The 27,903-nt window shown below is 40.9% G+C and overlaps 1 protein-coding gene across 1 annotated transcript; it reads left to right on the top strand.

The window, feature by feature from the left end:
- The first annotated feature begins 397 nt into the window (after nt 1-397).
- On the top strand, nt 398-27,903 carry Egln3 (egl-9 family hypoxia inducible factor 3). The gene is made up of 5 exons (XM_047542503.1): nt 398-1,065; nt 22,237-22,356; nt 23,932-24,068; nt 26,128-26,201; nt 26,971-27,903. Exons 1-5 carry the CDS (start codon nt 709-711, stop codon nt 27,000-27,002), a joined length of 720 nt encoding a protein of 239 aa, XP_047398459.1. The 5' UTR covers nt 398-708; the 3' UTR covers nt 27,003-27,903.

Here is a 27,903-nt window from a genome sequence, read left to right as displayed (position 1 = left end):
AGACTGAGACCACTGTTTAATAAATACATTTGCTCCTGGGTTTATTTTCCTGCTCAGAAGCCTGCGAGGGAACTATCCCAGAATGTGGCAGTAAACTGTGCTGTCAATTTCATGTACATTTCAGAGTGAGTAGCCAGGTTTTCAAGTTTGCAATGGAATTTTATGCAAAACAATATGCAAATCGAGAGCATGCTAAAATTTCCGACTGTTCTCCAGCCCTTGCGGGGTCACAAACAACTGAGGTTGGCGCGGAGCTCGTCGGGATCCTCCGCGAGGGGTAGATCAGGCGGGGTGACGGGTTGGGGGAAGGGCTGTCCTGGAGGCGTTCCCAGGGCGGGGCAGGGGCGTGGCCCGTGACGCGCAGAGGTCTGCCGGCTTGGGGGCCGGACCTCAGCCTCTCCCCGCCTCCGGCCGCCGGCGCAGCAGTGGTGGCTAGGCATCTCCAAAAGGGGCCCTCCGACTCTTCTCCGGCTAGTCCGGCACTTGGTCGTGGAGCCCCGCAATACTCTCTCGGGTCCCTGAGCCGCGATCCCTTCTCCCCAGAGTTGTGAGCAACTTTCCCCGATCTCTGGAGCTACTGTGGCTTGGGGACCTTTGCCGCTGCAGGTTGCTGAACCCCGGGCCCCGTACCTCGGCTTCGCTCTCGCTTAGGTCCATTCCCTATCCTGGTGCACCCTGGGGGTCCCCTACCTCGGCTTTGAGGGCGAGATGCCTCTGGGACACATCATGAGGCTGGATCTGGAGAAAATCGCCCTGGAGTACATCGTGCCCTGTCTGCACGAAGTCGGCTTCTGCTACCTGGACAACTTCCTGGGCGAGGTGGTGGGAGACTGCGTCCTGGAGCGTGTCAAGCAGCTGCACTACAACGGGGCCCTGCGGGACGGCCAGCTGGCCGGGCCGCGCGCCGGAGTCTCCAAGCGGCACCTGCGGGGCGATCAGATCACGTGGATCGGGGGAAATGAGGAGGGCTGCGAGGCCATCAGCTTCCTTCTGTCCCTAATCGACAGGCTGGTCCTGTACTGCGGGAGCCGGCTAGGCAAATACTACGTCAAGGAAAGGTCCAAGGTAGGACGCGCTCGGGCGCCCCACCGCAGCTACCGCGGGAATCCGAGGCATTCCGAATCTGTTGTACGTGGCCTTCCCTGGGCTGCAGTGAACTTTGGTTTTTAATCAAAAAGTCAGCCTGGTTTGTCTCCCCCCATTATATCCTTTCTTATCTCCCACTCCCGCCCCAGATCCTCTGAGCGAAAGTCCATGTTAAGTTAAGGAACTCAGGTGTATCATTATGAGGACCTTCTATTGACTTTGAAATACTTGTTCTGGTGGGTGACACGAGCAGAACAACTGTGACTGTTGGTGCGATTTTAAGACATGAAGGTTCTCAAAGATTCAAAGAGTGAAAGGCTATTAGAGACACACATGTACTCATAATCTTAAATGCCTACTTTAAAGCCACTTAATCCCTTCATTGTGGTCAGAAGGGATTCCCACAACAGCACTCCGAATTCTGGAGTCAGTTGTGATTTTGCCTTGTGGCATTTGGGTTTGTGGAATTTGGCAGGGGTGGGAAGGAAGAGTTTGACATGTCAACGACTTAAACTCCTCTTCACTTCTCAATGCTGCTCTTGACCTTTTGGACCCAGGACACTGTTAGACCATCTACCTGACTGAAAATTCATGCCTGGTGCTGAGCTCCACACCATCCCCTTCCTTTTTCTATCAACTAATTGCAAAATCCACTCAAAACAACCAACTAAATGCTCATAAGAATAGTCAAGTTTCTCAGGATAGAAAGTATGTTTTTGCACACATAATGGGAAATGATTGCTTGGGTAGTAATTCCTCCTGGAAACATTTACAGGTAGTTTGACAAAAATTTAGAACATATAGGTGTCATGATGTTCGTGCTTGTACTTTACTTTGGAGCGTCTTGCTACTCAGTCTTTCTTCCTTAAAATGATAGTCCATCCAGTTTTCCAGTGGCAGTTCTGAGAGTTATGCTCTTGTATGATGGTCTGGTCAAGGAGCACTTAGAATGATGGAAAACTTGTCTTGAAGCACCGTGAGGCAGAGAGCATACTAGCACTACTAGCACGTGAGGAAAAATGAACACTCTTCTGTGCACCATCCTTTGACAGTAAATGTAATATTTCTCAATTTAAGGTTTATCCTGTGATAAACTATTATCTCATTTGCCCCACAAGCTGAGAGGAGCACTCTTAATGAGACTGAAAATGTGTAGAAGTGAAGGGGGTTGAGATGGGTGAGTGGGGTGGGGAGCCATAGATTGCTGTATCCCTTTCCAACCAGGAGGGCAGGGGTAGAGTATCTGAAAGCATAGTTGTAAATGGACACAGAGAAATCTTAGAAACTAAGTGTTACTTTCCAAATTTTACTTAGATTTGGGAAAAGTTCAGAATTGAACTCTGTAGAAGACTGATGTTGAAGGTTTTTTTCCTTATGGGTTTGGTGGTGGCTTAGAAAGTCATTTGCCTTTTGATCAGTTTTGTTTTGCACTGAATGACCTTGCTGGTCTCCTGGGATGGGGGAGGGGGAGAGGGAGAAAAGGAGAGCGGGAGGGAAAGCCTTGGTGTGATGGAGGTGCTTGTTGCTTCAACCTGGAAGAGCAAATGGCTTATCAGTTTTTTGAGAGTTTCTTCTAAACTCAGGTGTTAGGAATTCCACCCCTCCCCCGCAACATTCTGGGAACACGTTTTGCTCTGAGGGTGGTCAGCTGGTAAAATGAGTCACTAATGTATTTCAGAGTTAAATATTTTTATTTAGCTTTGTCTTAATTGATGAGGATAGGGTTTCAGGCTAGAAGTTAACTCAAATGAAATGAAAAGTGCTGTGTAAGTCAGGGTAAGGAAAAGAATCTCTAGATATGATTCTTCAGTCGTGGGTTATCTTCTGGGTGGATAAACAACTTTTCAGTTAACTCTGTCACAAGGGGACTGATTTGGAAATAGAAAATTAGTCCTGTCTACTGAAGAGACATCTGCCCACACCCAGATTCCAGCTTTACTTTGGCTGTTTTGGCACAAAGCTCTTCATTCTTGTCTTTAGAAAAATCACCTTTAGAATGGAATATTCCCTGATCAATTAGAACCAAGACACAAACCAAACCTGAACAATTAGTAAATTTTTAATTAAATTAAATTAATTAATTAATTTTTTTAAGGTACCGGGGTTTGAACTCAGGGACACTTGACCACATGAGCCACATCCCCAGCCCTATTTTGTATTTTATTTAGAGACAGGGTCTCACTGAGTTGCTTAGCGCCTCGCTTTTGCTGGGACTGGCGTGATCCTCCTGTCTCAGCCTCCCGAGCTGCTGGGATTATAGGCGTGCGCCATCGCTTCTGGCACAAATTTATTTTTTTAGTTTGGTTTGCTTGTCTAAAGAAGTCTGTGACCTTGGGTCTTGTTCATTATTAAAGTATTGGCGAAACACCCATTTCTGTATGACATATTAGTTTCACCTTAATGTAATCTTTTTTCTTCTTTACTGGCTTTTTCTCCTTTAGTGGAGTCCTTTGGGCTGCTTCTCAGAGTAGCGATGTACATAAACCCAATTTCCTGCTGTATCCTTAAACAGATTTTCAGTAAAAACTAAAATTTTTGTACATATATTTTAAACTTATTTGTAACTTTCTATCAAACTTTTCAAACAGACAAATGTAGAGGCTAGTATGAGTTCCCATTACCCTGTTTCAACAATTGCCAGTATATACATTTAGTTTAGACCAAATGTTTTTTAGGTACTTTAGGTTTGGTGGGGTTATGCTTAGGAATGCATACATCCTAATGAACTTTAAACATTTTTTTGGCTGGACTCTTATTAAAGGTCATTGAATAATGTAATATATATTTTAATGAAGACATAGCAAAGGCATTGGAAATAAACAAGAATATATACTGGACCTAAAATTGAAATAATGGAAGAATTTCTTCCTGCCAAAAAGTTGTTATTAGTCAGAATTTATCTACTTCAACTTTGTTGGAGTTAAAAAAACAAGGTGCTGAAGACCCCCTGGGAGAGGGGAGTGATTTTTTCCTAATGCACTGCAGTATGGCGCCCCCTAACTTCAAGTATGATCTTTGCTTTCAGGCTAGCAAAGGATTTCTTATCTGTTACACCCTCTTGGAGAGTTTAGACCATATCCAAGATAAATACTGGCTATAATTTGCTCCTTTTTCTTTGGCTGCCTAAATCTTGTAAATGGCTGTTTTCCAGAGAACGTGTAATTTATGGAACCAAAAATCCCTCTGCTTGAAGCAGTTCACTGTAGACTCACCAGTTACTAACTCTAATAATAATAAATACCTTTTATTGAGTAGTTTGTGCTGTCTGGCACTGTGTTAAGTACTGTACAAATACTATCTTCAGAACCACAGTCTTAAACAAATTGAGCACTTGAATAATTTGCCCAGGGTTTCATAGTCAATGGTAAGAAGCAGTTTATGAAAGGGGTTAGGGGATTAGGCTTCGAATCACTAAACCTCATGGCCTTAAGTAAGTTGCTTAGGTTTTACCAAGTGTAAAAATGGGGGAAGACAACACCTTAAAGTATTTTGTTTGTTTGTTTTTTTAAGTCCTGGAAATGACTTTAAAAAAGCATGGTGCATGCTAGGCAAGTGCTCTGCCACTGAGCAACATCCTTGGCCCTTCTTTTTTTTTTTTTTTTTTTTTACTGTATTTTAAGACAGGATGTGATTGAGTTGCCCAGGCTACCTCAAATTTGTGATCCTGCCGCCTCAACCTCCTGAATAGCTGGAATTACAGAGGCTGGCCCCCATGTCTCTTTCACTGGAAAGCTTTTGAGAGGAAGAAACATTAAATAGATAATGTATGTACATAAAATTCTTAGTAGAATTCTGATCTTCATTAAGGTTATACAGCTTTAAGTGGGATGTGAGAGTCTAACCCAGATCCATCTGACTCCAGAGTCTGTGCTCTTAACTTTTACATTCTCCCACTTGTCACCCCTTCATGTATCAGCAGGTGCTGAGGGAGTGTTGGCTCTGTGGTGTACTGTGTTTGGGCTTGGGGTACAGCAGTGAATGAGCTTACATTCATATATGCCTTTGAATTGTAGGAACCTTCAGTTCACATTTAGCTAAGTCTCAAGCTTTATGAAAAAACAAAGCAGGAAAAAGTACCATTGAAGTCTGTCAGTTGAGTACATCTGAAGAAGAAAGGGGTGCTGTGCTGGTGTTTCCTATTGCTATTTTTAGGACAAGTATTTATTAACAAGGTTGGTTGGGATCCCACACCAAGATGTTAGGAGGGTCGCATTGTGAACAGGTAGATCAGTCTTTTTTCCTGGAATGCATCTAGAGGACTGATGAAAGGACAAAAAGTTTATGAATAAAAGAAAAGGTGTGGGCTGGAGTTGTGGCTCGGTGGCAGAGCGCTTGCCTAACATGTGCGAGGTACTGGGTTTGATTTTTCAGCACCACGTATAAATAAATAAAATAAAGGACTGTTGCCAACTAAAGAAGTTAAAAAAAAAAAAAAAAGAAAGAAAGAAAAGCAGTTACAAGGTGCTGTTGAGCAATAACAGTTTTGGCCCATCCTTCTCCTGTGATGTTAGGAATGTCTGTTTCTTAGTGGTGCTTATCCTAGTTGCAAGCTACTTTAAGCGAAGATGGGACGATGTACCGCAATGATTAGGATATCTCTCAGGATCTAAGTGCAGGAAATGCAGTCAGTGTTCTCAGAAGACTGGAGCCATGAACTGGAAAGTCCTCATACTCAGGCCTGCTGGTGTGTTCGTGCTTTGAGTTTTTCGGCCTCTATTTTTGCTTCTGTGCTCGTGCTCCTTATTTCTTCCTCTCTCTTCTTCCAACCAGATGGTTGCCCTGTAATGGCCATTGCAACCTTCAGTTCCAGATGAGACTTGATTAACTTTACAGAATTCATATTTTCATTGCCTTGGAGAAAGTCTGACTGTCTCACCTTGGCTCATAGGACCTAACAGCCTTGGTTGGGGTGGTGGGAGGCACATACAATTAGTCATTGTCACAAATAGGGTTGCCAGCCTCTATGAGAGGTGTAGTCCTCAGAGCACCAAATGTGTGGTCTGGACACCATAAGCCATATTTCTGCAAGTAAAATCTTAAAAGTTTGTGAATAAGGTATTTTAGGGAGTGGGACACTGTTTGAACTTCTGAACATCTTTCTATACGGATGTGAAGGATTCCTATGAAAGGTTCCTTATCTTGAAGGAAGGAAGTTAATCCAAGGAAATTGTGGAATACAGCCCCAGTGACAGGGAAGCAAGACTTTTCGCTGGACGAGTTTTCATAGTGTTCTTTGTCCACTTTATTGAATGACAGTGGAAACAAAGAGGGAGAGTGGTGTGTGTGTGTGTGTGTAATTTATATTCCTTTTGCTCAATTTTGGGCCACTGACTACTCAATCACAACCTTATCTGCTTACAGTAAAGCCAGAAATTAGGGGGTATCAATTTAATTCACACACCATTAAATGCTGTGCCTTGTGGTAGACGTGGATGGGGGGAGGATGGAGGTCAGTGACTATAAAGCCCCTGAAGAAGTAAGCCGAGAGCTGAGCGTGGTACAATAGTTGTCACCAACTTTTCTTTCTTCCTTCTTTTCTTTTTTTCTTTTCTTTCCTTTTTTTTTCCTGGTGAAAAAGTTCACTTCTATACTCATTAGTCATTGCTTCTCTTTGGACTTTCTCTAATTTCTCTATTATTTAAAATTAAATGATCAGTATAAGTGACAAGGACTAGCCAGGACTTTAATAATAAGGGTTGTTAGAGTCAGAGAGGTATCTGAAATCACCTGCATCCAATCTCTCAATCATTCATTGATTGTTTTTGTATTTGGAGAGGAAATACCTTGAGCAGGTGTTGGGAAGGGTCTGGAGTATGTGTCTGGCCTGGGAACAGGCGCTTCATGGAGAAGAGCCTATGCAAACTTGTGTTGCTGCATGAGTCAGGGGCACTATGGCCCAGGATCAGAGGCTGAATTCAGCTGTGCTAGCATTTTATTTGAGAATTTTGACTAAATATTGAAAAATACCCTTAGGTGGAAATTACATAGCCTACTTTTTTTTTTTTTGCAGTGCTGGGGATTGAACCCAGGGCCTCGTGCATGCGAGGCAAGCACTCTACCAACTGAGCTATATCCCCAGCCCTATGGCCTACTTTTGTATTTAGCTTTTCGGTGTTGGGAATTATTTCACTTTCTGACTGTATTCAAGCAAAACCGGTGAATTCTTTCCTGATTTCAGACTCTGGCTGGGGAACTTCTAATTGTATAAATAGCAAACACCCTTACATCTTATGACCCCATCCTGAGACATGCCACATGTGGAAAACACTTTGGAGGAGGCTAGAAGCTGGTTGGGGGGCGGAGTTCCACACTACCCACAAGGAGCAGAGCTCCTGTGAGAAGCATCTCCAAGCTTTCAGGTCATGCATACTTCACGATAAAGCCCAGAGGCTTCTCACCTGTGGGTTATGTTTGGTTTGGTAAGGCCTCTGCTTTGTGTTCAACTTCGTGGTCCTGGATAAATAAACGTCATTTAAAAAAATTTTTTTTAAATGTTTTTTGGTTGTAGGTGGACACAATATCTTTTTATTTTTTTCATGTAGTGCTGAGGAGGGAATCCAGTGTCTTATACTTGCGAGGCAAGCGTGCTACCACTTAGCTACAGCCCCAGCCCCAGTAAATGACATTTTAACCTGTGTCCATTGAAGACCAGGGAACAGCTTACAGGTTAACACTACGGACAAGGCTATTAATTTTTTGTTAATTATTACAGCAACAGACTTGATAATTCTTTTGTAGCAGCACTTTGTAACTGTTAGCTGATATTGTTCTAAGAAATGCATGTCACTTTTCTCTGGTGTTTGTCAAATGCACATGTTCTGACAGTAATGATAGTTCAGATGTATTCTGCTGGGCATCTGCCAGGGGTGCCCAGCGGGTAGCTGAATCCAGAGGCATTGGAATTGTAAATACAACAGACAAATCATTTTGTGATGCCAGACTAAGGAATTCAGCTTTGGCAGATTGCCAGGAACCATTGATTTGGCTTAAATTCAAAGCTCTAGTGTCTGTTTGCCAAGCAAGATTAGTTAGCTTGGTTAATTATACATAGAATTTGTATCCCCTTTCTCTCAATTATTTCTAACTTAAACCAGTATGATACTTACTTTAATTTTGCATCTTCTTTCGATATTGATTTGTGAATGACTTTCTGTTCTTGTTTTTAGTGAGCTGGAGGTGATTATATGTACACATTTTTCACTCCCTACACCCAACCCTAGCCCAGCTAAAGACCCATGGGTTTGCTGCTGTATAATGCAGGTTTTCAGATCTCGTATTGGATTTATTTGGTACCTGCTTGCTATAAATGTCCCATATGTTCAAAGCAGTGGCAATACCTCCTTATAAGTCAAGACACATTTTTATTCTGTAGAAGGTACTATGATAACATTTCCAAAATTTTGGAGGAAATGTGTCTATCTCATATTAAGTATTTTTTTTTTTTTTCTTTTAAAACGAGGCCAACGAGGCCAAAATACTGACTGTCGCTGGGCATGGTGGTGCTTGCCTGTAATCCTAGTTACTTGGAAGGCTGAGGCAAGAGGACCTCAAATTCGAGACCAGTCTGGGTAACTTAGCCGGAACCTGTCCAAGCAAACGAAAAAGAGCTGGGGATGTAGCTTGTTAGTAGTGTCCCTGGTTCCATATGTAGTACTGGAAACAAAAATACTGAATATTGCCATATAAAATTAGTTTCCAAACACAGAATCAAAGAATATGATAGTAGTCTTGATTATTTGCCAGTGGGAAGAAGACGAAAATGGGAAACTAAATTGTAGGCGTCAGCACCATCTATTTTTGGTTCTAATAGGGGACATTGAAGTTGTTTTGAAGTTTTCAGGTTAATATTCTATTTAAGTGTTGCTTGGAAATGTAGTAGAGAAACGTTGCTTTAAACAGTTTGTAGACCTTCAAGGGCTTGCTCTGTGCTCTCCGGAGAGCAAAGATTCTACCTGTCACCTGTGCCCCTCCCTCAAGTTCATCTATCCAGACAAACCTGGGAACTATTACTCAGAAATCTCAGTACCCCGCATGCAGATAGTGAGGTGTTTTGGGATAGCATTTTTTCATCTTCATCATTTTGTGGGTTAATTTGAGTGACTGGAGTGGAGCAACAAAACCCTTTTAAAACACAAAGTATTGAACACTGAGGCAGGAACATGTAGTATTATTAGTTAAAATCTGGCCCATTGTGCTGTTTCCACTGTTTTGTGTTTTAGGTTCACTATGAAACCTCAAGTTTTGTCTTTTTCTTTTCAACTAAATTTTCTCTTTCTTAGTAGAAAACCCTGAGGAAGAAAGTTTTTCAAAGAGATTTGCTTTAATCATAAATCATCTGCCTTTGGTTCTCATTTTCTCTGTAATACATCTTCTGTGCTTCTGTGAGAGTGTAGTAATCCAGACCCTCTTCTAACCATGCAGTCTCCATTCTTAAAAACAAAACACAGACTGGCCATGCTCTTACCCCATTGTCTGCTGTACAACGCCGTAAACTTCTTGGTGAGACATTGAAGGTTTTCCACGTCTGACCGCATCTGACCTTTCTACACTTAATCTCCTGCTTCCTTCCCTCTGGGTTCCTGAAATGCTAGAAAATGATTAGCTAGGTATGGTGAGTTTCCCCACTGCCTTCTACTCTTCAAAATCCATCTTCAGTGCTTTCTAGTGCCCACCTGACGAAGTTTTTCTGTTCCCTAGAACTCTGGTGGCTCAGTCTAGGTTGCCCTAGCACATTTATTTCTTTGGCTACTTTACTTTATCCCCCACAGATTAAGAAGTTCCTTGAATGCAGAGACTGTTGCATTCTGTATATACTTTTACTGCCTAGAATAGTCCCTTAAAATTCATACATCCTTAGCTGGATGCTGTGGCACATGCCTGTCATCTCAGTGGCTCAGACTGAGGCAGGAGAATCTCTGGATCGAAGCCAGCTCTAGCAGCTTAGTGAGATCCTAAGGGCTGGGGATGTAGCTCAGAGGTAAAGCACCCTGGGTTCAATTTCCACTAACAAAAAAAACCCCAAAACCCAACCCTAAAGATGCTTGTTGTATGCCAGAGTATCAAAAAAGCCATAAAATGTTAGAGAAAGAAGTAGAGTTTGCAGTATGGTCTCTAATGGGATGCCGAGTGTTTAAATATTTTGACACACTGTAAGAGACCATTCTGAAGGAGGATCTTAGCTTTGTGAGTTTTTTCTTCAGTTCTGAAATTCTGTGCTGTGGTCTAGAAAATACCCGTGTCACATCTTGATTCTGGCAGCTTCTATATACAAGTCTGACTCAAAGAAACAAGAAAAGCCCAAGACCATGAGGCTTAGAGCTCCAGGTTCTGCTCCTGGCTCAGCTCTGGCAAGGGGCATCTCAGAACCTCAATTCCCACTTCTTTATAGTTGAGTTAATTATTTATTTTCCATCTTAACTTAAATTTGGTCAATACCTACTAGTAGGCACAAGGATGGACATTTTTATATTTTATCTCATCTTACTGTAATCTTGAGCAGATCAGTTCTCTGAGCCCACTTTCTTTATCTACAGCATAGGTACAATAAGATATCTACTTCCAGGATTATAAGGAATTAAATGAAAATTAAGACCAATTTTCCATCTATGCTCTCGGTGCTTCATATTTGATTCTTGGAGAGAGTAAACACATACGTACAGTCAGACCCCAGGACTGACAAGACAGCAATCCCCAGAGGCAGAGCCCAACACAAAACAGTGATGCTAGAAAGTGGCAATTGGAATGTTCCTGACAGCTTTAGGAATGACACTGCAAAGCCTCTGCCAGAAACTGCCCTAGAAATTTCTCTTGCTTCCTGCTCTACCCGCCTGCTTTTCTTTCTCCAAATTAACTAGTACTGGTGACTTTTTTTTTTTTTAAACCTTTTATCACTTAGGGTGAGGCATCACACAACAACTCTTGGTTTTGGCACAGAATAGTTGTGGTTCTTAGAGGCCAGACCAGCAGCATCACTATTAGCTGTGAACACACTGTGAATGCAAATTCTTGGGCTTCTTTCCAAATCTAAATCAGAACTGCACCAGTTCTTCAGGTGATCTCATACATGCTAAAGTTTGAGAACCACTGAGTAGGAAGAGTTCATGCTTTAAGAGGAGCTAAATAGGGATGGTGATATATTTCCCTATAACTTCTTTGTTAGCAAGAAAATCAGAGTTCAGTTGATGAGATCTAAACTTATTCATTGCTAAAGCTAAAATAAGAAAATATTTTAAAAAGGTATTTTTAGTTTATTTGGGATATTTTTTCAGAAAATCTCTCCATGTGTTAAACATACACATACACAATGTTTCTATTATTTGTATCAGTAAACTTACTTTTCCAGAACTATATTTGGAGTGAAAAATTTGGAAACTGATTCCCTCCTGTTGTGTTGAATGGAGGGGAAAATTTTTTTTGTGAATGACCACAAGCTCCTTTACATGCTGCATGAATCCAACAGTCTTGCAAGGAATGTGAGCTGAAGACCCCAGGAAGAATGAGAAAGAATCACAGTGACTTTGGAGGAGCACAGATTGGAATATAGTACCTTGTGAGCAGGTGATTCTCTAATAAGCATCTATTAGGTGCTAACTGTGAACATGATACAGGAGTCTGAAGTGGTCTCTGGCCCTCCAGGGCAAGATGGCTGTCCTTAGGAGGCTAGAGAAGGATGAGCTGTGGGGCTGTGGGGGGAAGACTTGACAAACAAATTGAATTCAGCTTGATTGGAATCAGAGGTATGATTAGGTAGAAGTGGCTAAGTGACTGCCATTTGTCTTTTCCTATTTGGGCGTGGAGGGCTTTGATTGAGCCTGTGTTTGGTGAGTTAGGGGGATTATCTCAGAATCTTTGCTTATTTTGAAGTTGAAAGAAGGCAATTTCATTCTTGGTCCCTCTGGAAATAATAACACGTGTTTTTGAATAAGACTTTCCCCCTGATATTTCAGAAGCAGTATTTAGTGATGGAAAGACGATGGGATTTGGAATTTTGGCTCATCTACTTGGTTCTATACGATCCAATAAATTACTCACTTCTTTTAGTTTCCAAGTTTGTATAATGGGGCTTATGTCTACCTTTAAGGAGCAGGGGGACAATTAACCACCACCCCCAAATTCAAAGCCAGGCATTCCTTTATTTCTAATCCCCTTTTCTAATCCCCACAATAATTTTTAGACATTTCTTTCAAAAGTCTTCTAGTTTTTACCCTTCTAACAGGCCTTCTGGATCTCAGCCCTCCTCTGAGCTAGTGAGTCTGTATCCAGTGAATTCTAATTAACGTGACTTTAGAAAGTTCTGTATCCCATGAATTCTAATTAGTTTGGTAGTAGTAGAGTTAAGATGTCTCCTAAATAAGCTCTGCCTGAACAGGGAAAATTGATCTCATCTTGGGGATTCCTTTACCAGGTGTGCTGCTCTTTTTCTTCCTAGGGGAAATATGCTTTTGTATTTCCTTTTAAAATTATTTCTACTTTGGCCATTTATCTTCTGAGTTTGAAACAAGTCTGAAAGCCTTGGCTGGTGTTGACCTAATGAAGGAAGGACCTAGCGAGAGGGACTGACTTCCTGCCACAGGACCCTAGAAAGGGAAGAACAGCTCAGTCTGTGGCCTGGCCTTGGGTTTAAGATGGAGGCTGTTGACCTACTGTACGTGAAGCGGATGGAGCCCAGTAGGGGCTGTGGAGATTTTATGGTGGAATTGAAGTTGACCCTGCAGTGGGAATAAGTTGGACAGACAAGAAATTGAACACTAGTGCTTTTCTGCAGGATTCAGGGTCAATTTCCTTTGCCTCTGGCTCTTATTAAAATATCCCTCTTGGAGCTTTTAGTTCACGGTCTAAATTTCTATTTTTCCATATTTTTGTAATTTTTATGGCATTTTATGATTTTTCTATCACTGTAGAAAGGGTGAATCAAACATAGTAGGCTCTTTATATCTTCAGATTCAACCAACTGTGGATTGAAAGTATTTTTTAAAAGTTGGCTCTGTATTGAACATAAATAGAGTTCACCGTTATTCAGCATAACAAGTATTTGCAAAGCATTTACATTGTATTAGGTATTATAAGTAATCTAGAGATGATTTAAAGTACAGGGGAGGGTTTAAATAGGTTATATGCAAATACTTTGCTGTTTTGTATAAAGACTTTGAGTATCCGTAGGTTTTTTCTTTTCTTTCTTTTTTTTTTTTTTTGCGGTGCTGGGGATTGAACCCAGGGCTTAGTGCTTGCAAGGCAAGCACTCGACCCACTGAGCTATATCCCCAGCCCCGTGGGTTTTGATATCTGAGCAAGGAGTGGTAGTTGGTGGGGAGGGTGTCCTGGAACCAACCCTACGTTACTAAAGAATAACTGTACTTCAGGTAGAACTGGAGATCCTAGTTCCCTCAAAAATATAAAAATAGGATAGAAATAAATTGGCTAATGTTAGGTGCTACAAAACTTGGTAAAACATGGCCCAGTGACTCAGGCTTCACACTTCTCAGCCAGACACATGGGGTTCGAAAAGACACGTCATCCAGCCTCCTTGTACCTCCACTTCTTCATCTGTAAAATGGAGAAAATGTTCCCACCTTTTGGTGTTCTTATGGAGTGAATGAGGTAATATTTATGAAGCACACGAAACAGTAAGCACTGTATGTGTTTGTTCAGTATATAAGTGTGGTTGCTGAATTTCATGAGCTCTGAGTCTATGCTTGTCTTGCTACGGACCGTTTCTTTCATTCAGCAGATATATTTTCCCCAGTGCTGAAATGCAAATGTAGGTTGCTTCTGTCTAAACAATATGCTTCAAGACATTTTTCATGACATGTTTTGATTGGTAACCATGCTTTTATATATTATCCACTAATAAAGTGTTGTCTTACTAGTTGTGTTTAAGTTATCGTGGATCCCTTCAAGTATTTTAGAAATAATTTCAGATGAGAAATGTAAAGAGACCCGCACTTAATCCTTTGACAGTTTTGCAGTCACAGCATTCCTTTTCTCAATTATGCTCAAAAGTCTTTATAGATCTACAGGTGAAGTTTTATTTTTCTGATTCGGCTGTTTTCTCACATCAAAGGAAGTTAAATGTTGTTGAATCCCTACCCCCACATTGCCTTAAGGATTACTCAGGAATTTGCTTTTCTATATAATGGTGACTTCTAGATCTATACAATAACTTCCAGGGTTAATGACTTCCACTGAGGACTTGGGAGCAGTGTGACTCAGGGGATATGGCTGCTGCTCACCTTTCCTTGAACCAGGCAATTAGAGAGATGTGTGCCACCAGGCTACATGGGTTCTCAGGAAGTGGCAGCTGTTAATATTTGGTGAAAGGCATCAGGAAGGATATGGTTAAATGCCTGTCTTATTTAATATCCTCAACCCTGGCTTTGACTGACTTTTGCTGATTTTGTAATTGTGAGGAAGTCCCTGTTGAAAACATTTCTCTGGTGACTGGGGTAGTGATGGGGGAGGAGGGAGGGCTCCCCAGTGTCCGTTCCCTCCTCAGGCTGCCTGGCGGTGTGCTCGGGTGTGGGCTGGCTGCCACCCTCACGAAGCGCACGTAGCCCTGTCACTCAGTCGTCACCCAGCTGGCTTAGAGCCAGGCCTCCACGGGAAGGGCGGCTTTCCCAAACCCAAAGAGCCTGTATTGATATGTCGATGTTGCCTGGCCTGTTTACTGTGCCTAATTGCAGGGCTCTGGCTGAATCCCCTCCAAGGAGAGGAATTAATTGAGAAAGGAATGACAATAGTCTCTTAAATTCCTAGTCTCTCAGAGTTTTAGAGGCTGCTTGGGGGAGGGTGATTTACTCAAAAGTTCATGCATGAAGTGCAGGACCTTCTGGAAAGGATTCTTTTTTTTTTTTTTTTTTTCGGTGCTGGGGATCGAACCCAGGGCCTTGTGCTTGCAAGGCAAGCACTCTACCGACTGAGCTATCTCCCCAGCCCCTGGAAAGGATTCTTGACCTAGTACAGTTAGATTTTACAGACCCGTAAAGCCTCTAGTTTTGTGCAGACTGTGTGTATGTGTGTGGGGGGGGGGGGGGGGGGGAGGGGTTGGGGGAGGTGGGGTGGGAGCAATTCCAGTTAGTTTTTCAGACCCTAGAGAGTCTGGGGTGCCTGGTAAATTTATCACCACTGACCCAAAACAACTAAATTGAAGACTTCAGAGTCTGAAGAGTTGTTGATGCTTGTTTGCATGATCCTGAAGCTAGGGCTAAATTCATCTGAAGACAGGTTTTAAAGTGAAGATGGTAAATTCTCTGCCCTTCTAGGCCCAGGGCTCTTGCCTGACAAGGAAGATCAGGCAGATCCACTTCACCAAGGCAACTAAGCGTTGGTTATGATTTCATTTGCAGAAGTACTGAAGTTCCCACATTATTACACAATTCAGGTGTAAGGGCATGGTGATCCCTATTCTACACTAGGAAGTGAGGTTAATCTGTAGCAGTGTTCTGGGTATGTAGATTCAAGGAATGGAATTATTTGTAGTGTGGATTTGGACAAATGAGGAAGGTGGAAGTGATTTGCATTGTGGAAATAGAATGGTAGAAAGCACATTTGTGAATAATTTGGGGTTTATTGGAAGAATGACCAACCTGACAGATATTTGACTGGCATTCTGAATCTTTGAAATTGTCTGGTCAGGTGCTAAAAAATTGGGAGAGGGAATGTGGTAGCTGGACATAGCTCATGTTATTGACCACCCTAAAACCATATTTCCCATTTCCTTCTTATTTTTTTCACCCATCTCTAACTAGAGGCCTTAGAAGGAAGGAAGAGCCAGGCTCAATCTTAACTAACAACATGGATAACAAGCAAGATGACAAGATAGGTAATGACAGTTTGAGCAGTGTCCTATCTTTTTCTCTAAAGTGCCCACATTATCTACAACTCATTTCTCTTTTCCAGTCTAGGAGAAATTAGAATGAAAGTACAAAAATTCTAAAGCACTTTTTAATGCTTATAAGGTAGTGCCATTTGATCATCATATTGAGATCTGGTCTTTTGTTCAACTTTGTGTAACAGACAGGACCAGCTAGCATCAAGTATGAACTTTGTGTTGGTGACATTTTTTTGAACCTTGGAGAAAGCTTTGCATGGTTGCTATCATCTTATAAAGAGCCTTGTGACCATTGTGTTGTAGGAACTTATCTAAGTGACAACAGTGGATACCACAAGGTATCCTTGTAGATCACAAACCTTGAACAAGGAAGGCGACAAAAGGCTAGCACAGCAATTCCGGTTAGTTTTTCATGCCCTGTGGAATTAATTTGCAAAGGATTTCTGGAGTTCTCCTTGTCAGAGCCAAATGGAAAATAAGGTAATTTGACATTTGGTCTTAATTTGGCTTTAATTTTTATTTTATTTTTTTTTTAAAGAACAAAACTTACAAAGATCATGCCTCTTCAGTTTTTTTCCTACTCTGACCTTTCCTGTGGGATGCCTGCATATAGCTGTTTGGATACTTAAGGGTTTTATATTTTTGTTTATCTTTTTAAATGGGACAATTTCAATTTCAGAGCTGCTGGTAACACATTCAGTGCCTCTGTTCCCCTCCCCCACCTCCATGAGTTACCTGTGGACCCCTGAAGCTCAGCGGGTACCTTTCTGAATGCAGGACATAGCTGTGCAACCATGGGGCTGCCCTGCTTGCTGCCCACATTCAATATATGTGTTACAAGATGTGCCGAACACAAATCACCCAGAAAAATGTCCCCGGAAGTGGAGCCTTCAGCTCCTGTGCCCTCAGACTGAAAACATTGGCAAGTTTGTCACCTAGCCTGTTGGCACCTGAATATAAATGAGACTCATGTCTGGCTAGAAAACTTCAGCTATTACTTTCTCCACTGTGATGACTTGCTTGCCTGTTTTCCAGGCTAAAGAAGGTGCATGGTCTCTTTTTTATTTCTCCACAACCCGTTATTTTGAGAAAGGGTCTTGCTAAGGTATCCAGGCTGGCCTCAAACTTGTGATTCTCCTCCTTAGCCTTCTGAGTAACTAGGATTATAGGCATGTGCTACTATGCATGTAAAGTTATGCTATTTTTTTTTTGGCGGTGCTGGGGATTGAACCCAGGGTCTTGTGCATGCAAAGCAAGCACTCTACCAACTGAGCTATCTCCCCAGCCCAAAGTTATGCTATTCTTGACAAATATTAGACAGTGGATTTTCATTTAGTGCCAATTTTGTAAAGTGAGACAATTAATGTTTTAATTTGCTAAGTTAAATTTGCATGAAATGCCACTTTATTATAACTTGTTCAAAATCAATTTCTATTAGCAAATCTGATTCCAAATTCATGGGTATTGTACAATACATTTCCATAAAAATACACGGTGTGATTTTTTTTCTTTGTTTCTGTATTTGTGGTGCTGGGGATTGTATGATTTATTAGAGAAATATAAGTCTAACCGGAGGGTGGATGTATCCTTTCCTACCTGTGGGTCTGAAAAAATGATTGTCATTGCTGAATTGACAGTAGAGATTGCTGATGCTAATTTTTCAGTGGTTTGTAGATATAGTGAAGCTGTGTAACTAACTGCATTCAGGAACATTCTGTTTCAGTCTTGGAATGAGAAACCTAGACTTTTATTTTACAACTTTACCTTGGAACTTGAGTGAGATACAGTTTCTTATGAAGTCAGTTCACCGACAGGAACTCTTAGCAGAATCACTGTTTTCTTTTCCACCAGTGGCGTTGGGAAGCAAATCTGATACTTGGATTTGGATGTTAATGATTCCTATATCTGTATACATCTTTTAGAGAATACATGCATACTTCCTGCTTGATCTTGACTCCGTAGATGTCTAGAACACATAACTCAGAGGTCTGAAGCCTGCCTGGGAATACCTGGTTCACCCCTTTTCTCATTTCCTGTTAGTACAGAGCTGTGGAGAGGCCTCTGGGGATGGGGGCCTGGTGGGTACACAGGAGCCAGAGGAAGGAATGGCGATGCACAAGGGGACCAGTAGATTCACCTGAACTTCCAAGAATTAGATCTATAGGACTACACTGGATGTGCTACTGTAGGTGACACTAATATGTTATTACCTTCTTACAAATTTCAAATATTAATCTGGTCAGGAAGTTTTAGTAAATGAAAAGTCTGTAATAAGGCATCCTCCTAGTGTATGTCAATGTTAGTGCTTGGCATGTTTGTTATATAATCATTAAATTACTCCTGTTCCCTTCTTTTTTTTTAATTTTAATTTTTATTTGTTACAATTAGTTAATACATGACAGCAGAATGCATTTTGATTCATTGTACATGAATGGAGCACAATTATTCTTTTCTCTGGTTGTACATGATGTAGAGTCCATACCATTCGTGTGATCATGTAAATTCCTAGGTTAATGATGTCAATCTCATTCCACTATCTTTTCCACTCCCCTGCCCCCTTCCTGCCCCTCACTCCCCTCTGCACAATCCAAAGTTCCTCCATTCACACCCCCTCCCCCATTATGGATCAGCATCTACATATCAGAGAAAACATTTGGCCTTCGGTTTTTTGGGAATGGCTTATTTCGCTTAGCATGATATTCTCCCACTCCATCCATTTACCTGCAGATGCCATAATTTTATTCTCCTTTAAGTCTGAGTAATATTCCATTGTATATATATATATACCACAGTTTCTTGATCCACTCATCTATTGAAGGGCATCTAGGTTGGTTTCATAGCTGAGCTATTGTGAATTGAGCTGCTATAAACATTGATGTGGGTGCATCACTGTAGTATGCAGATTTTAAGTCTTTTGGGTACAGACCAAGGAGTGGGCTAGCTGGGTCAAATGGTGGTTCATTCCACCATTTCTAAGGAATCTCCATATTGTTTTCCAGGGCGGTTGTACTAATTTGCAGTCCCACCAGCAAAGTATGATGTACCTTTCCCCCCACATCCTTGCCAACACTGTTGCTTGTATTCTTGATAATTGCCATTCTGACTGAAGTGAGATGATATCTTAGAGTAGTTTTAATTTGCATTTCTGTAATTAGTAGAGATGTTGAACATTTTTTCATATTTTTGCTCATTGGTTGTATATCTTCTGTGATCCTGCTCCATTCTTTTAACAATTAAATCTTAAAACCTTCTTCTTCCATTATACACTTTAGGTCTGTTCCCAGGCTTGATCAGGTTTAGATAGTAACTTACCTGAGCTTCCCAACTTCCAGAGTTTGTTACTGCCCCGTGCACAAATTGGCACAGAAGCCAATGACTAGTTATTTATTAAGTGAGGTTTGCTTCTTAGTGCATCCTTTGCCTGGTAGTTTTAGACCTTGTCAGAGACCAGCAGGTAGTTGGGAATGTGCCCAAGGTACGACCCATCTTCTATGGCACTCATCCAGAAAACTCACCGATACAATTGGCTAGCGTAGTTTCAACAGGCCCACTGAGGCTCACGATGATTTCCTTCCATTGTTCAAACTTGATGCATGTGGCTTCTGGAACCAGGAGAGAGGGTGAATATTCACTGTGGCCAGAAAAATGGTCTCTTCGTCTTTTCGTCTCTCTTAAGCAGAGTATTTGCTTACAGTTAAGGGTTTTGTCCTAATAATAAGTCCTTTAGATTTGTGTTGGCTCTTTATCTATGTATGTTTTATACATGCAGCAATTAGTTGTGGATGTACTTTAATGCCTTTTTTTTTTTTTTTTTTTTTTTTTTTTTAGCATTTTAATCTAAACTGAATTCTGAGGCCACTAAGCATTTCAAAATGCCCTGAAGAACTCTTGCTTTTCTTGGGGCTGATGCTTAGATCAAGTTTTAGCTTTTTTTGGACTTTGAAGGCCATGTGACCCAAGTCTTTCTCTTTTGGGGAGAGGAGCAGGGGTACTGGGAGTTGACCTCAGGGGCACTTTACCACTAAGCTAATCCCTGGACCTTTTAAATTTTTTATTTTGAGACAGGATCTTGCTAAGTTGCCTAGGGCCTCACCAAGTTGCTGCGATTGGTCTCAAACTTGCAATTGTCTTGCCTGAGCCTCCTAGGTCGCTGGGATCACAGGCATGCACCATGGTGCCCAGCTAAGCCCCTCTTTATAGGAAAGCAACTGAGCCTGGGATCACACAATTAGTTGCAGAGTGAACTAGATGGCAGACATCCAGACCGCTGACCTTTTCCTTAGAGTAGAGCTGTTTAAGAATATAAGATTATAGCACTGATGGAGTACTTTTTCTTTTCAGACAGACATAGTGGGGGAGGCTGAGATGATAGGGAATTTAGCCAGTAATTGTTTGTGGCCTAAGTGACTTTCATTATTGGCTCAGTCGTGGCTCTTATAATCCTAATAGTTGCTTCCAGGGATGGGTAATTCCCTACTCATTACGGATGACTTCATTTATCTCTTCCTTTCCAACTGGGCCTATCGTTTCTGTCTGCTCCAGTTCCCTTTCAGCCATCCTTTACTTGGAGGTACCATCATTTATTAAATCTTTATTGCAGTCTTCTCAAAATCCCATCTTTGGAAAGATGTTAAGCCTACAGTCTAACTTCAACTGTAAGGAAGACATGGCATTGACATTTTCAAGGTTCAAAGGCAAGATATGGGGATGGCTAGCTGCATGAAGATATGATGTGTGAGGGATATGGAGATTTAAGCTTTAAGATCATTGTAAAGCCAGATTACCATTCAGCCTTATTATTCTAGTACATAATGTGTGAGATGCCTAGTTCCGTGTTTGCAAACAACTACTGTGAATGACCTGGTAGCTGCATTGATTCATTGACCCATTGGTGCATCAGTTTGGGGCTCTTCCCAGCTGGTTGTTTTACCAATGAAGCAAGCCTGCCATTTATCAGGGAATATTATGACCTGTTTCACCACATTTATGTTTAAAGGTAGGTTTTTTTAAAAGGCAGAAAGAGCTATCAATCTAGGTAAAATGTGAACTTACTCTTGAGGGAAAGAGCCACTCACTAAATCATTGATTTATTCATCAAATTTTAAATGGGCACCATCCATGTATCAGGCACTGTACTAGGTGCCAAGAATACATTAGTGAATAGGAAGAAAATTCTCTGCCCTCATACTATGTTACCAATTCACCAATCCCCTGCACATATTGAATCCCTATAAATATATTTTTAAAATACAGCAGTGTCCTGTAAAGAAAAGGCTTTTTGTACCTTGCTTCCCCTCACCCCCACATATTTTCTGTTACAGTTTTTTCCATGGAACAATTAGAAGTTCGTTATTCTCTGATGGTAACTCAAATAATAATTTTCAGTAAGGTTTTTGAAATGGCTTTCTGCTTTATTCTCCTATCTGGTTTGATGCAGGTGGCACTTAGACAAAGGAAGAGAACTTCAAATTATCACCTGATTTGATAATTATGAGGTAGGAAGAATGGAAGCACTAAGAAGCACGTATTAAGATATGTGTGTTGCTGGACCTGGTGGTGCATACCTGCAATTCCAATAAGGCAGGAGGATTGCAAATTCCAGACCAGCCTTGGTAACTTACTGAGACCCTGTCTCAAAATAAAAAATAGAAAGGGGCTGTAGGTGTAGCTCAGTGATGAGTGCCCCCGGGTTCAATCCCCAGTACCACCCCCAAAGTTGAAAAAAAGAATATGTGTAGTTTTTTCCTGAAAGTGATCTCCCTGTGTCGATTTTGCTAAGTTAGGGCATAGCTTCCTCTTGACCCTTCTGCCTTCCTCTGGTCTAAGGTTGTATTGAGTAAGCCTGCCCTTTTCCTCCTTTGTGTTTGTCTATTTGTAAACAAGACAGCATGATTCTGCCATTCAGCAACCCTCACTCACCAGGCATGATCCCTAAGCTCCACACCTGTGATTCTGATTTTGTGGGTTGAGGATGGGAACCCGGAACCTGGATTTTCATTAAGGAATATTAAAGAAAGATGGGTCATCCTCATGATGAGGTAGATGGGTTACTTTCAGAAAGGTTTTTAAAACGTTCTTGAACTGTAAGAGTGTTATTGGACCACCTTCCACTGGGCGTGACCCCCTGCTAATCTTACATGCTGAAGATTAATTTATGTTAATCTTCTGTTTGTAATCTGAATTTATGTACTATACATGCAATTAAGAAGCTAGTAACCACCTGTAAATGTCACATAGCATCTAAGGAGGCTGCTACTTGTCTATCAGTAGGAGGAGAGGATTGTTTCAGCTTTGTTAACCATGTCCTTGAAATTTCTCCATAGGCAATGGTCGCTTGCTATCCAGGCAACGGAACAGGTTATGTTCGCCATGTGGACAACCCCAATGGTGACGGCCGCTGCATCACCTGCATCTACTATCTGAACAAGAATTGGGACGCGAAGGTACTTCAGAACAGTGGTAGTGCCTGTGGGGTTTTATGTCACAAAAGATGCAGATAAGGTGGTCTAAGAATTCAGAAAAAAGAGCATATAACTTCCAACTAGGCAGAGAATTCAGGTAACTCAGGGGAGAGTTTTGAGTTCCTAATAGCCCTATCTCCTCCTGAATCTTTTCTGCTTTATGCTTTCCCTTCCCCCACCTTTGGAATTAGCATTAACAGTTGATAACATAAAAATAATGTATATGAAGTTAATTTTGTGGGGCGATTATTGAAGTGGCGGGGTGGTTGATGAAGGGAAGGTAATTTAATATGAGAATTTTGAATCAGTTTTTTTCATCTAATTCAGACATGATATGTCTCTCAAAACAGAGTAAGATACATACTTTTCCCTTCCAGCAGCAACACTGAGAGAATTCCACAAAAATAGAACTGTAGGATCCCCAAGAGAGATTTCCCACACAATTCTCTTTTGCTGGGTGATATGTCTCATTTGGTGGCCGCTTGCCATGGTTTACTATGGTTTGGGAATGCCAAGGCTTTGTGGCTTATTTTTGTATTTTAGACCATATAGATAGAGATATGAATTCTGGTTCCACACTTATAATCACTTGTCTGGACTTTGTATGCTCCCTGAAAGTTGAGCATGATTTAGGAGTCTGGGAAGTCAGAGAACTTTTCAAGCTTATTTGGCTTTTGAACCTTCTGCATCTCCATTTCCTGTTCATTAGGGCAGACTCTGGCTGTCATAAAGCAGTGATATTTTATCTGAGAGTCAGAAAAATGAAACCTGGGAAACAAGTGAATCAGTGAAAAGGCTTATCCTCCCTATTTATTAACACGACAGAACTATATCCATTAGCTCTCTTTTCAGAACCTTCAGGGGTGCTGTTATGGGTAAAGTTATCAGGTCAATAATAGTAAATTGCAAAGTATGAAGGTATCAAATATTTGTGTTTCTACTAGTGTCAGGCACGGTGCTGTGGGGAAACATTGATGTGGGAGGCCTGCATTATACCTAGAATATGGTTTTTCTAGTAGGATAGATTGGGTATACATGAGAAAAAAGAAAAAGCAGTTCAAAAGAGTGATATATGTCATAAAAGTACAGATAAGGTTGTCTGAGAGTACAGAAAAAAGGGCATGTTATATTCAACTAACGAGGTCAGATAGGAGTGAGGAGTACAGAGAAGAAAGCCATAAATTCTTATTGAAGGGGAAGTTACACGTGATGAATATCTTAGGAAGCTGTTAATATTAGATGGAACCAGATGAAGTTGCTAGGGTGCTTGGGTAGGTCAAAAACATATAGTGGCAATTCTGTATAATGAGATCTAATAGTACCATATTTTGTGTCCATGGGCTTTATGGTTGTGGAGGTTGGAAGGCTTAGTTATGAAGTGAATAAGATCTCTCTAGCTAAGTTTGAAATAAAATTTGATAAAGTAAAAATTGGGGGATAAGACATATTTGGAATGGAGGTTAGAAAGTGACATTGTTTCCAGATGGGGCTAAAAGTATCATTATTGATAAACTATTCACACAGCCAGGAAATAACCTACCTTCTTGCGGTCCTCAGCTACATGGTGGGATCCTGCGGATATTTCCAGAAGGGAAATCATTCATAGCTGATGTGGAGCCCATTTTTGACAGACTCCTGTTCTTCTGGTCAGATCGCAGGAACCCACATGAAGTCCAGCCTTCCTATGCTACCAGGTAATAGCCAGGGCCTTGATTCCTCTTCTGGGGCTTGTCATACAAAGCCCAGTTCCCAGTGAACTCTCTAAACTTATGCCCTGTGCATCTGGGGATAGAACACACCCCAAAGCTGATGGGTAAACCTATTTGGAGAGATAAAAATTAAAGGAGAAACTTTGGATTCTATAGTACACAAATCAAACTTTGGTTTGAAATAAATATTAAGAAATTATTTGCTGTTAGATGTGCACATAGGATTCCAGATTTCTCACTGTCTTTGTCATTTCTCCTTTTTTCCTCCCCTTTTAAAAACTTAAATGTTGCTGGTGTGGTGGCATATGCCTGTAATCCCAGTGTTTTGGGAGGTTTAGACAGGAGGATCACAAGTTCAAGGCCAGCATCAGCAATTTAGTGAGGCTCTAAGCAAGTTAGTAAGACCGTGTGTTAAAATAAAAAATATAAAGGGCTGGGGATGTGGCTAGTGGCAAAGTACCCCTGAATTAAATCCCCAGGACCCCTCCCCTACAAAAAAGTTTAATGTTGAACTACCCCTAGAGAGTATTGTCTTATCACGTATCAGCAGTTCTATGTGATTATTTTGGATGAGTTTACAAGTTGCCATTTGCAAGCAGAGAGACTTAGAAAAGAAAGAGTAATTTGTTCTGACTTCTTTCCTTTTTACCCTTTCTGTAACACAAAATTGGCTTGTTGGGCTAGCTGTATCCATGTCTCAACAGTTAGATGTTATAAAATCTTTTTTATTAGTACATGGATGTGAGGATTTTCAGCGTAACTGAGCAACTTTGTATTGTTTAGTATTAACCTAGGAATCCTTGATGAAAATCTAATTCCTGATTCTGTCTCTCATTTGTCTTTGATTTATGGTCAAAGCTGAAAATCAGGCAGTATGGAAGTGATACGGGTGTAGCCTGTGCTGGGAATAACAGATGAGGGCAGGGGCAGAGAGTTTGGGTAAGGGCAGGAACTAAACCTTAACAAACCTAATTCAGAGAAAACATGCATTTCCCCTCAGAAGTCACCTGCTGAGCTCCAGAGTTACATGTTAAATGCCACCTTGGACGGAGCTCTATGTAAGCAGGTAATCACGTCTACCCCAGAAATCTGCTTGGGTCTTGTTTTATGGTGTATGTTAATTGAGCCCTGTGTTCTGTGGCAGAGTTCTCTGGTTATTCCCACTCCCACGGTGACTAACTTCACAGGGACATTAGCAAATGTGGATGAGAAACCCTTGAAAACAAATCAAGTGCTATAGAAATTGCTGTGGCGAATAATAATTACAAAAGGAAACTTTTAAAAAAATCCCAAGCATGAAATGGCTTCTATTGCAATCTATCTCATGGACAGGATAAAGCAAATTAATTGGAATGCAGTAGAAAGCTGGAGGGCATCATTACTCAATTGCATCTCTGCCTCAGTGTCCCAGACTAAAGAAAGCAAGCCAAGAATTTCTTGTCCTATGATTTAAATAAGTTATTCTTCAAAGCTTCACTCAATTGTTATCTCCTTTTCTTTATTCTTTCCCCACCAGCTTGAGTCTCCCAGTCTTTAGCAGGATGACTCCTTTCTTTCCAGTCTTTTCCTTATAGGTCACATTTCCATATTGTTACCTATTTAATCCCTTGTCTTTCAAGCTAGAGTCTGAAATCCATGAGAAAGAAGATCTGTTGGCAGAACCCCCAGCCCCCAATTTTAACACCCCATACAGGAGATAGAATCCAGTAGTACTTTGCTATATCCCCAGTCCTTGAAATGGAATCTTGCTATGTTGCTGAGACTGACCTCAAACTTGGAATCCTCCTGCCTCAGCCTCCCAAGTAGCTGGGATCACAGGTGTTCACCACCATACCTGGCATCCTTATGTGTCTCATTAAAACATTTAAACAGAATTGAAACCAGATAAATTAATTTTAAATTAAAAGTAGAGTGGATTTCTAATAATAGGTAAACCTTTACCTGTTGGTTTTATAAGTGACTTTAATGTGAGATTTACAGTAAGCTTGTTTTTTTTTTTTTTTGGAAGTGGTTTTTTTTTCTTATACCTGTTTATCTTTTACAGATATGCTATGACTGTTTGGTACTTTGATGCTGAAGAAAGGGCAGAAGCCAAAAAGAAATTCAGGAATTTAACTAGTATGTGGTAGTACATGTTTGATAATTTTCTATGACTTTTGATCAAGTCAATCCTTGACTTTATTTTTTATATATTTTGTAATGTACTCTGTTTAATCTCAGTTGTGGTTTAGCTTCATAAATAACAGCACCTTGTTGGGTTTAATCCTGAAACATTGGCTTTAGCACTCTTTGAAAAATCAGAAAAATGCAAAGGGCATTCCTGAGATTGCCTACCAATTCTGTGATGGCTTATAATCAATGGAAATAATTAACTTTTGTCAGTGTTAACTAGTCATGGGTAATACTAAATTTTTGCCATGATTTTGATATAGTGCAAAGAAAATATAATAGAACCCAGCTAAATGGTTCATTTATTATGTTAGTGTGGCACTGTGACTCAATTTAAAATCAGGATCTATGTAATATAAATTGAACATGACAACAGCATTCCTGTCCCCTCTAACCAGTATTGTAAGGTAGCATTCCCCCAAATATGGTGTGCTAGAACACTAAATCCTGACAAGTTGGTTTATGAAAAGGTAAATTTCTGGCCCCCCAAATAATAAAGAAATGTGTGTAATGTTGCCTAGCTTGCAACCCATTTGGACTCCATCAAACACCAAAGAAGACTGCCTTTTTTTTTTTTTTTTTTTTTTTTTAAGTAAAGCTCTATTAGGGCTTCATTTGCTTTATAAAATGGGAAGTATTTACTGGAACATTTTTGTGATATTAAAGTCAACAGATTTGACACCCTGCCTTTTTGTTCTCTTTTCTGTCCCCAACCCAGGGAAAACTGAATCTGCCCTCACTGAAGACTGACTGTGCTCTGAAATCTGCTGGCCTTGTTCATTTTAGTAATGGTTCCAGAATTCTCTTCTAAGAGTTGAGATCCAAAGATGACCTCTTCATTGACCATAAGTTCCCTTCTACTGCTTGTATCGTTCACATCCCTGTCTTGTATGTGGTACTTCGTGTTTTCTTGCCAGGACTTCATTGACCTTTAAATACTGTCTTCTCCAGATGAATTCATTTGCTAACTCCAGAAAGACCTACAGACATCCTCATTGGCCAGCGGTTTAACTGATAGATTTGGCGATACTGGCTATCTAAACAAGAGCCTGGGAGCACAGAAATGAATTTTACTTGCACTTTATGTACATTTCCTGATTTGAAAGGAGGAGGGTTGCAAAGAAAAAAATTTGTGACAGATGCCACAGAGAGACATCACTGAAGCCTTAACAGCAGGAGACAGAAATTGGTGTCATCTGAACCATTTCCGGATGTTGTTAATCCAGAGCTGTTAGGGTTTCTGGAGAATTACTACAACCCAATGAAATATTACCTCTAGAAAGGGCTGTTGCATTGTGATCAATTTATAAGCATCCCATGGTGCAGACACTCCTTTTTCCTGGTTCTACAATTTGGACTTTATGCCTCTACCCTATTTTGCTGAAAATCATGATTTTCTGATTGAAGATGACATCACCACTCATTCTTTATTTTCTCCTTTTACTTGGGAGATGCCACTTACCCGGAAGTCCAAACTAGACATTGTTTTGGTGGTTTTGTTGGAATGGGGATTTTAATTTAAATCAGCAGACAAAAGTCTACCTGGCAGTTTAGTGTTAGCCTCTGAAAACAGTGTGGAAAGATCTAGGTCTGCTGATAGACAGTGAACGTGTGTGCATTGTGAACAGTTGTTGGAGAGGAAGATGGAGTT

Source organism: Sciurus carolinensis, chromosome 2 (assembly GCF_902686445.1).
Source record: "Sciurus carolinensis chromosome 2, mSciCar1.2, whole genome shotgun sequence".
NCBI classification, from domain to species: Eukaryota; Metazoa; Chordata; class Mammalia; order Rodentia; family Sciuridae; genus Sciurus; species Sciurus carolinensis.
This window is presented reverse-complemented; position numbering and strand designations above follow the sequence as displayed.

Excerpts from the sequence above, each read along its gene's own strand:
- Egln3 (XM_047542503.1), top strand. The coding sequence starts at position 709 with ATGCCTCTGGGACACATCATGAGGCTGGATCTGGAGAAAATCGCCCTG. Across the intron at positions 24,069-26,127 it reads CAGCCTTCCTATGCTACCAG|ATATGCTATGACTGTTTGGT; the intron begins GTAATAGCCAGG and ends TATCTTTTACAG. Across the intron at positions 26,202-26,970 it reads GAAATTCAGGAATTTAACTA|GGAAAACTGAATCTGCCCTC; the intron begins GTATGTGGTAGT and ends TCCCCAACCCAG.